We start from the raw sequence: 13,193 nt of genomic DNA on the forward strand, positions 1-13,193 counted from the left end.
TCGCCCGTCCACAAGGCAGGATGCGCAGCCGTCAGCACAGTATTGCTGCCCCTTGGAACGCCCTCAGCACGACAAGTGATGGATCTGTGTAGATCAACTGCTCGTATGGCCCCGAGCATGCCTGGATGACTTGGACATTCTCACATCATATAAAGACTCGAATAGGCTTTGATCATAATATAACTAGTTACATGATTACGCCACACAGGAGAAGAGACTCGCCTAATCCATTTCGTACAAGAGTCTAAGCCTATTCCGGGAGATAGATTAAAACTAGTAGGGATTCTAAGCGACATGAGGTAGAAGCAATGTGGAGAATGGAGACGAAGAAGTGTACCATAGATAGGTCAACCGTCACTGTTATGATTATCCTGACTGTATCGACAAGACACCACGAGACTAAGTGTGAATGATCCCTGGGGTGAGTGTCTTTCAGATGTCCATTATGCGTTTGCAGATGCGTGTTCTTGCAATATACGCTTCATGGTTACACGCAGGCCTGCAGGTCGGCCACGAAGATCCCTATCTGGTCCAAATGTGCAAAAGAATAAAGTATTCTGACTGTGCCTGCAGACCCAATAGTCTCCATCTGTGGCGCTGGCCGAGACTCCCTGCTCATCTCCACAAATAAGCTGCTAAATCGTCGACTAGGCGTACACTCGGGTTAGCCTATGAAAACAACGCAGTATTCCAACCATTTGTGGAAACGCGCCGTAGGGCTCGATGGAACGAGGCGCATCAACCAAATCCTAAATCCGACATCTTGCAGACCCAGATCCCATCGCACATTCCGGTGGCTTGCGGTTCTCGAGAGTAGTTCATGAGCAGTCATTCTAGCCATGGCCCCTATGATCGCGTCTTTAAAACCTGTTGTGTTCCCGAACAACTGGTCTTGCGATTGACCCTGTAGCCGCTTCAGTGCCCACTTTCAACATGGTAGCCATATCAGAACTCTTGATCGTGCTTGCTACAGCCTTGTCTGTCGAAGCCAGCTCCAAATGCTGCGCTGCAGGTTCGCCTACCACATGTCCTTCCACAATTCAAGCTCTGACTATACTAGATAAATGCTTCGCTTCTGCGAAGCTGCCGGCAAAGGCAACGCCAATTGTGTCCGCTTTCTGCCAAAAGTACATTCACAAGACTCCTGGAACGGTCACAGTATGCTACACTTCCCCCTGAACGTCCGGCCACACTGACGAAGCGCATAGGTCACGGTGTCGGCGACAAAGGGATCGACCGTGTCGCCCACTCCTGTTGTCGTGACACAGCCCGGAAACCCAATAACAATCCGGACCACCCCAATTGTGACTTCGGTCTTGACCGTCACCGAGACACAGCAGCAAGTCATCAGCTCCGGTGCCTGCGGTACCACTGTAACAAGTCCTTATCCAACATCAACCAACTATCGCGTTCGCGGCATCGATCCAGGCTCTCCTAACCAACGTCGCCACGTTCCCGTCATTCCCGATTTCCTTACGTCAAACTGCAATCCAAAGGATTTGCCCGCAAAGGTCAGCAAGGCCTGCTCCTGTTTCCTTACCTCTGCTACCACTACCGTGACTGCAACCCAAAACGTGGGCACCACGCTCCCGGCTTCCACTCAAGTCGTCACCGCGCCCGGCACAACCGTTCTGGAGACGGCCAGCGAACTCTCGTCCATCATCACTGTCACCCAGACTGCCGTACAGACTCAGACGACCTGTACTGGCGCCTCGACTACCGCGACCGAATACACCGGCGTCTTCTCTTGCGGCGTTCCATCCCCGACGGCAGGCCAGATTGGCACGCCCACTTGCGCAAACGACAACGTGCCGCCCGGCGAGACCAACAGCCCATTCCGCGTCGAAGGGGCCTCCGAGGGCAACATCTTTGATGGCTGCATAGTCAGTGGTCCACGCAACATCACCACTCCTTCTGGAGGCACCCACCTGTGCGATGGCACAAACAACAATGCCAACCCGGCCCCCGGTGCTACCTTTACCACCGATATCCAGTCTGCCGGCAACCAGGCCGGCTTTGACTTGGACGGCTCCTACAGCAACCAGTTCCAAGACTTCTTCATCACTCGTATCTCCGCCACCGCGCAGACCGGCAATCAGTTCTGGGGCGTCCTCCGCAACAGGGTCTTTACTGCTCGCGGCGGCTGCCAGGAGCAAGTCTCGCCCGCGGACGAGGCGCTCTGGGCTTATGACGCCTTTGCACCCAACAGAGTCTTCCTGTCCACCTCTCCCGGCTACCAGGTTGTCCGGCTGGGCGACCAGCAGTCCATCACCGTGACGGTGCTCGCCGGTAATCCGAACAGCGGCAACACGATCCCTGCTCAGGGCGCTACCTTTGGAACTGGTACTGTTGCCGGCTCCGACGGCAGTATCCAGCTTACTGTCCCCAGCCAGCCCGGCTGCTATCTGTACAAGGCGGAGTTGTCCAACGCCATTCGCAGCAACGCGTTCTATTTGTCTGTCTTGCCTGCCTCTTCTTAGACGGGCTCCCGTATACTTCCATACTGTCTTTAATATCTTGCTCGATATCACTTCGTGCGTTGAGAATACGATGCTTTACATTTTGACTTGTGCTCCCTCGTGTCGTGACCCGCCTTGACGAGATATCCGGCCCGTAGCTTTTGAGGTCATGACGATGCGACTTCATCCATATGTACTGCATGTCACACGAAGGGGCGTGATCACAACGACACAAGACGACGTGCTACGAACCGGCCTCCACAACACCGAGACTGCAAACTCACATACTCACAAACACCATCTACACTGCCCCTACAACATCCACACCCCAGCCCCCGCAACAACCGGAATCAAAGCCCAATGCATCCACACCTTCCCCCTCATAACCCCCATCCTCTCCTCCCTCCCCCTCAACGTCTCCCCTTCCACCTCCCCCTCTCCCTCCCCATACCACCCCTCCGGCCGCACCGTCCACCCATCCACCACCCCAACCACACACCCAGTCAACAACATCACCCCCAACGCCCTATCCAGCCCCCACACCCCACACAGTATCAGACCCAGGCCAGAGGCAATGTTGCGCGCCCCGACGGCGGGAATGTATGGGTTTTGCGCCGCGGTCTTGGCTGTCGAGGTCGTCGCTGGGAAGCCGAAACTGAGGCTCCATTGTGCTGGGTTGTGGATTGCGCGCAGGCCCATGGTGCAGCTGAGGAGGCCGAGGCAGGTGGTTAGGGTGCGAATTGTGGGTTTGGGTGCCGGGAGGAGGGAGTGGGATGGCATTTTGCAGGGAGGGGATTTTCTGGGGTTGTGGTTTTTTTTTGGGTGGTGGTGTGGTATCAGGGGGCTTTTAGAGAATGAATGGTAAGGCTGGGGAATAGGAAATAGGAGACGAGACGACTAGGCTGATTGTGGGAATATGCCTGCTCCGTATCAATAGTCAGGACCCACCTGCCATTCATGTTCGAAGGAGCTACTGCTGTGCGGTCCCCACTTCCGCACTAGGACTAGTAACCGGCCAGTTAAATAGCTTCTGTAGTCTCTTACTCTCACTCAATAACGTACAACTAATTCAATCACTAAGTTACACCTCCAACTTCATACTTTCACAACTCTTAGTTACACTTCCAGAGGCATTGGAAGGAAGCTAGCAACATTAATAGTCTTTCCCAACGCCATTTTAAAATCTATAAGTCTACCGCAATATAATTAATTCGTACAAGTCTATCTTAGTCGCTACTTATAAGGAAGGTATTAATACTTACTCGTAAGCATTCTGTAAGGTACTCGTGTTTAAATAGAAAAGATAAGCTTAATCTATGTCTTGAGAATGTTACTAAGATAGTATAATACTCATCTAATTAGTTGGATTACTCGTGTTAGATTACTTGAATCAGGTAGAATATTTGGCTATATATAGCTTAAGGCCTTATCAGACTGGATTTTAGTAACCTAAGGCCTGATTTATACCCCAAATTCAGCCTTGTATAGATATATCCCCACGTTATCGAATCTAATTCAAGCTATTCTCATCCCTTAGTATAAGTTGCAAGCTTAATCCGTACTTCTGAAGTGACTAATTATATATACTATTCTAGGCCTTGCGCTTAAGGGGTGTGCACTTGCTTCTTAGTCTCCACGGACCGCAGGTCAATATTCATTGCCTTTAAGTAAGTCGAGCGGAACAGGCAAACCTACAGTGAATACGGGTACCAAGATACATAGGCAAACTGTCAGGAGCGAGCTTTCGATATCATCCAACGAGGCTCGGTTCTGGTACGCGAGGGAAGCCTATAAGAGGTGGCTGAAGATCGGGTTCTTTCCTGGACTTGCGACTGAAGGAAGTGGATGATACCTACAACCCGACACAAATATGTCGTGAAGTGGCTGTTCATAGGGCCAAGACGCCTCATATCTTGATATCTATGTAAGTCAGGCAGACTGAGTGCTCCACTTCACTGACTTGTAAAAAAACTCATCATTGAGGGGATATCAGCTGGTGAAGCTTACATGTATCACTGGAGGTGACCTAAAGACAGCCATGTCTAAGAGACACATGTATAGTTAATATGTCAATCTGTATCGAGGCTTTCATACGGCATAGGAGTGTGCCGATTGGGCGCTTGAAGTCCAATATTCAATCTTACATAAGCAATTTGAGTCAACATACCGTCACTAGATATCAATGATGACTCTTAAGCCATGATCAGCTTTGCTAACAGTACAGTGCCTGTGTTTCCGAGTTAGCTTTGCATGTTTGGTAAAAGTACTGTCTCAGCGCATGCGCTGTGCTTGTATTATCGTTTAAAATCCCGAACACATGGTTACCGTGTGAGAGAGGGAGTACTTAAGAGAGGTTTATTTTAAGTTAGGGGTCTACCATCATAAGCGTCAGGGGGGTCTAGCGAGAGCTGATCCAAGTATTACTGCTGGGAATGTGCCTACGTGACCCGGACCTTACATGGTGTCAACGAAGATAAGCTCATGCATACCATGAGCGACCTCGACCTTTATCTTAAATAAGCAAAACCCCACGGTCTTTATGGATGGCTCCCGAACTTTTCCTCCGTTATGGAAATGTAAAACGCTAGGTCTAAATTAGGAGTAGAAATGGTCCTTAATTCTTCCCCCTCTCGAGACAAAGAGAAAACAATGAATCTTCAACCCGAACTATACCTCCTTCCTTTATATTATATCTCTAGGGGATATCCCTTCTTCTAAGATAAGTTAAAGTATATTACTTGATTACTTCTAATACTTCTATAAAACCTAGTATAAACGACTGCCTCGATGTAGTACACACGTTAAAAGGGGTTCGAACAAGCGAATATCTATCCATCTAGAAAATTAGTGTAGATAACTAGATAACTATCTAGATATAGTATACACGTTAAAAGGAGCTTGAATAAGCGAACGTCCGTCCTTCTACGAAACTAGTATAGATATCTAGACGACCACCTAGACATAGTATATACGTTTAAAAAGTAGCTTAAATAAGTAAGTATCTATCCTTCCATGAAGATAGTATGGATAACTAGATAACTATCTAGACGTAGTACACACGTTAGAAAGAGAAGCGAGCGTCCAACTCTTAGACACACTATCTACCAATAACTAGTTCAATCGATTCGATGCTTAAATAGTACATTCGTCCAAATCTTAGACATATCATCTACTAATAACTGGTCTAATTTGTTCGATGCTTATATAGTACATTTTTCTAACCCTTAGACACATTATCCACTAATAACTGGTCTAATTCATTCGATGCTTATATAGCAAAATCGTCTAACCTACCATCTACCAATAACTAGTCTAATATGTTTTATGTTTAGATAGTAGATTTTAAGAATCATGACATTATACCTAACAAGGTTCTATCGCTACATAGTATTACTCCCGGTGTCCGGTAAGAGTTGGAGGCGATGTCTATGAGCTAACATTTCCTTTACCACTAATTCCCTAGTTTCTTTTTACGCTCAACTTCCTGTACCATCTTTCTACCTTCTACTATGATAATGAATACTTCTTATGATCTTACAACCCCTTAAGTCTTTATGGCATATTATTTATATTCATCTAGATATAGTATAGCCTGCCTTCAAGTATAGCAGGTCTTATAGAAGGGCCAACGACATTAGGAGATCGGTCTATCGGAGTCAACCAAGACACTTTCTAGGGTTAGACCTGCTCGTATACATATACATATGAATATAAACTTGGAGGTATGGTATCATCACTGAGTTGGGATTAGACCGGATGAACCTACGCGTCAAAGGAAGAGGAGGATATATATTTGTATGATGAGTGTGTTACGGAGATCATACAGAGTCGACTGGTGTATCTTAAGAACATAGATACTTCCCAAGCAGTCACATCGCGCACTCTACGTAGAGCTTGTGGTTACTAACAACCTTATTTCAAGGGGCCACCTAAAAAAGCAAGCATGAGCCCATATTAAGAGTGAGAGAGCCAGGTTTTGTGTCCAACTGAGCAGACAGGTAAAAAATGGAAGAGTCCAAGTCTGAGGAGTATATTTGAAGACAGAGAGGACTCCTATTAAGCCAATGCTCTCCAAGACCGGAACTTGCCAGGTAAATTGAGGGCCATATAGTTTATAATACATGAGGCAAGTATGAAAGAGGGAGGGCCGGGCCTAAAGATCAAGTTTCTTTCCTATACTTAAAACCAAAAGAAAAAAGGGCTACCTAAAATCTGACGCAAAGACATGATGATGTGACTAGTTATGTTATAGACCCCAGATGCCCTAAATTCAACATCGATGGTAGTCAGACAAACTGGGCGGTTCCAGCTCACTAATTTGAAGGAAACTCATTATACAGGGGCTATTTATTACTAGGCAAACTTACAGGGACTACCGAAGGTGATCTAAAGATACCCATTTCTAAGAGACGCCTGAATCATCAATATATCAGTCTACATTGAGGTTTTTACACGGCAGGAGGGTGTGGAGATTGTGCACTTGAAGCCTAATACTCAATCTCACACAAGCATTACGAGTTGAGAAGCCGTGAGAGTCAACCCGGGGAAAAGAAGTGATTCTGACTCGTCTGCTAAGCATACAGTAGCACAAAGAAGCGACTCTTAGAATAAGTGGTCAGATTGAGGTGGTAGGATAAGCTCATATGGAATGACTCACTTGACTCGGCCACTGTCTCGACACAGTCTACGCGTCAAGAGAGACTACTTAACGATACTTCTAGACTTCAGCAATAGTGTGCAACTCTGGTTGAACACCACGCATCTCTCTCCCCGTTCACAAATTACGAACCGCTGATCAAGCTCATGACGATCTTGAAAGTCGATGACTCCTTCATACAGTGCACAAGTGGTTCAATGAAACCTTCGACAACTGAATGTTGGTCCTTCCGATAAATCTTCTACTTCACATGAACCCTTGTTCAGTGTGTGACTATCTTGTCGACGTACATCAGGCAGGAAACCTACCTTGACTACTCAAGACATTCGCGAACCTCAGCATAGATAATCATCTGGACGGCGATTTTAACGCGGTACACATACCTACAATAAATCTTTCTCAAGTACTCCCTCTCCCACATGGTGACCGTGTGTATATTCAACGATAATACAAGCACAGTGTACGCCCTGGGACAGCACTTCTACCATAACACGCAAAGCCAACACTCAGACACGTAGGTATAGTACTGCTACTAACAATAAAGCCGATCTTGGTTAAAGAGTCATCAGCGATATCCAGGGGCGGTATGTTGACTCTATCGAGTGACGCGCAGAATTCCAATTCATAAACTGATGCTGATGTTGATATTGAACACATGGATATCCAAATGCACCTTTCTTCGTTGCCCTGAACACAAACTAGACTGGAAACGCCCGTGGACGCTACAAAAATCTCTCTAGATCGTACCCACTCAAGCATTCTGCGCCATGGAGGCAGAATTCACTTCATTTCTCCGAAGACCACGAGGATAGCAAGGACTGCGAATACCCCTGAGTGAAAATGCGTGGCGCTCAGGATTGACAGTTCGTATAACCTATTAGCACAACTAGGCAGAAAAAAAGATCTCAGCTTATATGTTGCCCTCAACAGATCGTATGTGTTATTTATAACAATAAAACATGTACTTCCTAGAAGCCCTTACCCAATTTTCGCTCGGGTAAAGGATGTGACTTCGTTCTCTCACAGAGGAGCGAGAATGCCTGATGCTCGACTGTTACGTCTGGATGCTACGTTTCGAGATGTTCTTGTGACAAAATTTCCGAATTGACCCCGGGATTCGTCCCACACATAGCCTGAAGTACCAATTATCTGTGGCCCAGAACAGCCAATGAACTGACCATCCGTAAGGTCATGGATCAGCCACCGTCTCCTGTTCATAAGGTTCTTGAGTATATCACCCATCGACTACCCACAAGCACCGCTAGAGCCAAGGACTTCGGTATGCAGTTCCTATCAAGGGGCTTGGAAGCTCTCCTTGGCCAGGGGTTAAGTGGCGCACTGGGCGCGCGAAGCAATCACAACCACTTGTGGACTGGAAGACTGGTAACAATAAGTAAGTTTGCAATTTTAACTACTCTACATTTTCACATAGGTCTGGACTTCTTATAAGCTCCAGTAAGTACCTATCTCCCTTTCCTACAAGGGTCTGTCTTACTCTCAACCGTACAGTACTGAATTGAAAAGAGGAATGTACAGATCAGGAGGCCTTTCATTGTGCCACTACCCCCGAACCTTTAAACATATATGACTTCACTCCGCTTCATTCTGTCATATCGAAGTCGTTGGCCGACAGTGAGATCTACTGGGCCAAAGTCTGGATTCAGTTCAGATTGGTCGCGAGGGCAGGATCTCTAGTTTTGTAAATCAACGTATAGTAAATCTTGATGATGTGAGAATCTGGAGAAGGGCTCTGAGACCTGTGGACGTCAAACTGGAGCTACTGCAGGTACTTCGAGTTTCTTCATGGCCTCAAGACGTTCATGGTGCCCGGAACATTTGGGAGATCTCGACACATCAGTCGCGCTCCATTACGCGATTGCGCTCTACTTTATTACACTCCATTGCAACCAATCGCTTACAAATGTTCACGCCGGTATACGAGCAACCATTCACCAACTCCGACCTTGGGATGACCAGCCCCTATGACGTTGTATCCAGCAGACAGAGAATACTGCAATATGGGTCGAAAAGACGATTTCCAAGACTCATACTCCCCATTTCTTACCAAAGACTTGTAGCCATTGGGGAGTAGAAGGTGGGGTCCTTCGACCTCTGGAGAACCTGCACAACTGAATATCTAGTTAGCACGTGAAATGTAATGTGATCGTGGAAACTTAACTACTAATGTTCGTGAGAGTCGCAGGATAAATAGGTAAGATTCCGTAGATACAATCTAGATACATTACCTTACGCCAATGGGGGTATAAGTAGATGGCGACGTTTATGTATGCAATAGCTGCAAGTTACGAAGTCGGCTAATTTCACGTTGTGTGCGTCGAAGACGCTCAATCCTCTAAGGAACAGGGAAGAACAAGGCGTGATGAGGAAGCTTGGGAGTGATCTCATTCAATTTGCATTAAAGGCAGTCACGTAGACTTCCTGGATACTGGGGAGTGAGCAAGAGAGGCCTGTGCGCAAGCTGTATGAATAACTTCAGGTTCATTCCTGCTTCCGATTTTCATTCCTTGGTAACTTTCATCATGGCGGTGAGTACTCTCACATTCCGGCTCTTATTTGCTGACTCATTGAAATTCGTTGCGGTTTCTGGTGATTTGACGTGAACTGCTATGAACTGACGTGACTGTATGCAGGACGAACCAGAGAAGCGAAAGCGTAAGAAGCGCCCTCGTAAGAGGAAGAACAAAACCAATTGTCCAAATCCAGGACGAAAGAGGAGATCGCGAGCCCGCATGGCCGCAGAAGCTGCGGCTAATCCACCACCGCCACCAAAGTCTGCTGCGGCGGCAGTAGCCTTCGTGGCAAAGACGCCCCGACAAGAGATGCGAGAGCGGTACTTCGCAAAGCTAGCGGCGGAGGCGGCGGTGGTGGCTGCAGCTGAAGGAGAGGAAGAAGATGAAGAAGAGGACGAAGAGGAAGAAGACGAAGACGAAGACGACGAAGATGAAGAGCCCGTACCGAAGAGACGGCGTATCCGCCTCGCGCGGCGGTTCCCTCGTTGGGACCCAGATGACGATGATGAATGGGAGATTGAAGAACCCATCAGACATTGTAAGTCAATCCTCACATTTCTTCGAATCTGTCTTCGTCAGCCCTTCCAATATATAGTGTCTGTCATAAATCAATGTGGATTCAATATGCAGAGGGTGCACCTCGCATTGACCTCAATTACCGCTTTGTTCTTTCCGCCCACCCGAGGAGGCGTCATTTCATGTATCCATCACAGCTCAACGTGGTTTCTGGACGATGTGAGATCGACTTGCACTCGTTTCAGTTCAATCTTTGCTCTTTCTGTCCACCTGAGGAAGCATCATTCAATGTATCCATCACAGCTCAACGTGGTTTCTGGCTCATACGAGGTTAACTCGGATTGGTTTCAGTTGACCTTGTACACATTCTGTCAACCCGAAGAAGCATCATTCAATGTATCCATCACAGCTCAACATGGTTTCTGGACAATGTGAGGTCAACTCGCATTACTTTCAGTTGACCTTTTACACATTCTATTAGCCCGAAGAAGCATCGTTCAATGTATCCATCGCAGCTCACCTGGCTTCTGGCTGATACGAGGTTAACTCGGATTGGTTTCAGTTGACCTTTTACACATTCTGTTAACCCGAAGAAGCATCATTCAATGTATCCATCACAGCTCAACGTGGTTTCTGGACAATGTGAGGTCAACTCGCATTGATCTTACCTCACTCTTCGCTCTTTCTGTCGGTCACATACCAGTGTGACAGCGTAGCCCACTCTCTTTAGTCTCTTACTGTCCGTCTCGGGTATCTCTTGAAGGCTTACCCATCGTATCTTGACGTGGTTCTTCTCCGCTCTACATTCGATTCGCATTGTACCCTGCATGGCGCGAGGCTGTTTATATCTTACTTAGAAGACTTTGCTGACATCTGAGTAGCTTCTACTTACAAACCACTTGGGGAGTGGTGTCTTGTTTTCTGGCGAGAGTCAGGAATCAAGGCGGTAAACAGTAAGGGTGACCAAGAGCAGTTGAAGATCAAGCAGAAGGAGTCTCGCGAACTCGCTGCGAGACTCGCCGCTTTTGGTGGACATACCTGGACCGGAGGGGTCCACACTATCGAGTTTTCCCGATCATCTCATGACGGGTTTGACTTCGATAAGCAGAAGGGTACATTGCCAAACGTGACCAAAGAGACGCGTAAGTTCTTCGACACCTGCAAGCCCCGCTCCGTCACAGTACTCATTCGGTCCTTTGATGGTCTGGCGACGTGTGAACTGCCGTTCGAGTCACTGTTGAAGAGGTGGGGTGACAAGATACTGGACCTTGTGTTCCAGTCAGGTGTCGTGAACGAACCGCTTCTGTCGGTTCCCCACATGATTGGCGCCCTTGGGCTATACTGTATAGCTCCTTACTCGGCCGCGATCTTCAAGGCATATTTTGCTGATCGTACCGGGGTTAGGGTTGGCGCCGTCGTGCGTCTCCTGTTCGAGCAGCTGAAGGTTCTCGGCGACTCTAAACAGAGAGACCAGACGGGCACCCGGAACAGGAACAAGCTACCAGCCGCCAATGATCTATGGACCGGTTGAACGGTTGTAGTATGGCGGGGCCCTGCATCGTGTCGACGTGAGCTCCAATGATGGTCTTGTGTGTGTTTGTCTTTTAGGTTCTTCATAGGCAGCTACCTTACAGCACCGACTGGGTCTGGAGCATTTATGCGATGTCCAGTGCAATCAGGCGCGGAGGTCCTATTGCCGGCAGCTACCGTTATAGCAAGGTTACTGAAGTTGCAGCAGATGGCGGCCGTTGTTAACCTCAAGGTTGAGTGCTTTTTCTCAGCCTCGCCGCGAGGGACGGCCGTCCTCCAACATGGCGCCACCTTGCCGTGGGTGTTGGAGCTTATGCCACTGATCTTGAGTTGTCAACCGCTCCTAGATCTCAGGCTAACGAAGAGGGCCATGTCGATAGAAACCGCTTGCCAACTGGCGATTCTACCGGCTAAACGACTCTGTTGCAACGTAACCTGAATGACTGTTGTCAAATGACTACTGTCAAACCGCGATCGTCGAGAGTATTCAATTGCGAATTTTCATACCGATTGCCAATGTCGGGGTATAATATCGGGTATCCATCGACGAACGTCCATTCCAACCGTAACTCTTGGATCAATATCTCGAGTGTCCGTCTGCGATTATCCGTTCCGATTGCGGCTGTTGGATCAAAACGTCGAGTATCCGTCGACGAATAACCTAGTCCAATCATGGCTGCCATTTCAATATCTCAAGTGTCCAGCTGCGACTGTGCATTCCGATCGTGGCTGTCGAATCTATATTTCTGTTCTTCGTTTGCGAAGATCATTTCCAGATGCCGCTGTCGACGCATTATCTCGAGTCGTTGCTACACATCTTTTGACTCTGTACTACACTACTACCATTCGCGAGGACCACCATCTCAAAAGTATCAGAGTCTCCAATAATCCACCCTCGCGTCAAAGAGAGTCACTCCTCTTAGAAATGTTTCACTCAGAATTAACGAGTCTACCTTATGCGCGTCCTTGTAGCAAGCCAGATTTTCGACCTTCTCGTTTCCAGTGCGTCATCATTTTCGGCTTCAAGATATTCGCATTTTCAGTCCGTCGTATTCAGCATGTTCATCTTTCTTCCTTACATGGCCCATTTGTCTCCAGCAAGCCCTTGATCCAGTAAGTCAACGTCTTCAACCAGTTAAGTGTCCACAGCGCGTGTTTGTGTTGACAAGAATTGAAGTTTCTGCCCCTCTATCGTCCTCGTGTTGATGGCAACAGAAACATCTTTTTTTTTTCAAGAAGGCCATAGAAAACGCCACGGCAATAAGAGGTGCTTCATGCACAAGATGGAGATGGAGTCAGCGATAAAAGTGCTTCAGTTGAGGTAGAGGTTGAAGGCTGATGTCGAAGGTCGACGTCGGCCAAGACTGCGTAGCGCCTTCGCTAGATGGATGACTACAACCTACCTGCCTATTACTTCCACGGATGGTCAGTACACCACTAATAACACTAATTACCTATAAGCGGGACGACGTACGTTTATCTAGAAAACCACGTTTCACG

At 47.6% G+C, this 13,193-nt stretch overlaps 3 protein-coding genes across 3 annotated transcripts; 2 read left to right on the plus strand and 1 right to left on the minus strand.

The window, feature by feature from the left end:
* Positions 1 to 796: 796 nt before the first annotated feature.
* On the plus strand, positions 797 to 2,524 carry EJ05DRAFT_475425 (uncharacterized protein). Its single transcript, XM_033743793.1, has 3 exons — positions 797 to 1,012; positions 1,061 to 1,158; positions 1,209 to 2,524. Exons 1-3 carry the CDS (start codon positions 934 to 936, stop codon positions 2,478 to 2,480), a joined length of 1,449 nt encoding a protein of 482 aa, XP_033601650.1. The 5' UTR covers positions 797 to 933; the 3' UTR covers positions 2,481 to 2,524.
* Positions 2,525 to 2,771: 247 nt separating this feature from the next.
* EJ05DRAFT_499619 (uncharacterized protein) lies at positions 2,772 to 3,239 on the minus strand (the record flags this gene model as incomplete). The annotated part of the gene is made up of 1 exon (XM_033746873.1): positions 2,772 to 3,239. One exon carries the CDS (start codon positions 3,237 to 3,239, stop codon positions 2,772 to 2,774), a length of 468 nt encoding a protein of 155 aa, XP_033601651.1.
* A 6,417-nt stretch (positions 3,240 to 9,656) lies between these two features.
* EJ05DRAFT_510047 (uncharacterized protein) lies at positions 9,657 to 11,694 on the plus strand (the record flags this gene model as incomplete). The annotated part of the gene is made up of 3 exons (XM_033748148.1): positions 9,657 to 9,716; positions 9,768 to 10,185; positions 11,045 to 11,694. The coding sequence occupies 3 exons, from the start codon at positions 9,657 to 9,659 to the stop codon at positions 11,692 to 11,694; spliced, it is 1,128 nt and encodes a 375-aa protein (XP_033601652.1).
* Positions 11,695 to 13,193: the final 1,499 nt, after the last annotated feature.

Source organism: Pseudovirgaria hyperparasitica (genome assembly GCF_010093815.1).
Source record: "Pseudovirgaria hyperparasitica strain CBS 121739 unplaced genomic scaffold EJ05scaffold_6, whole genome shotgun sequence".
NCBI lineage: Eukaryota > Fungi > Ascomycota > Dothideomycetes > Acrospermales > Acrospermaceae > Pseudovirgaria > Pseudovirgaria hyperparasitica.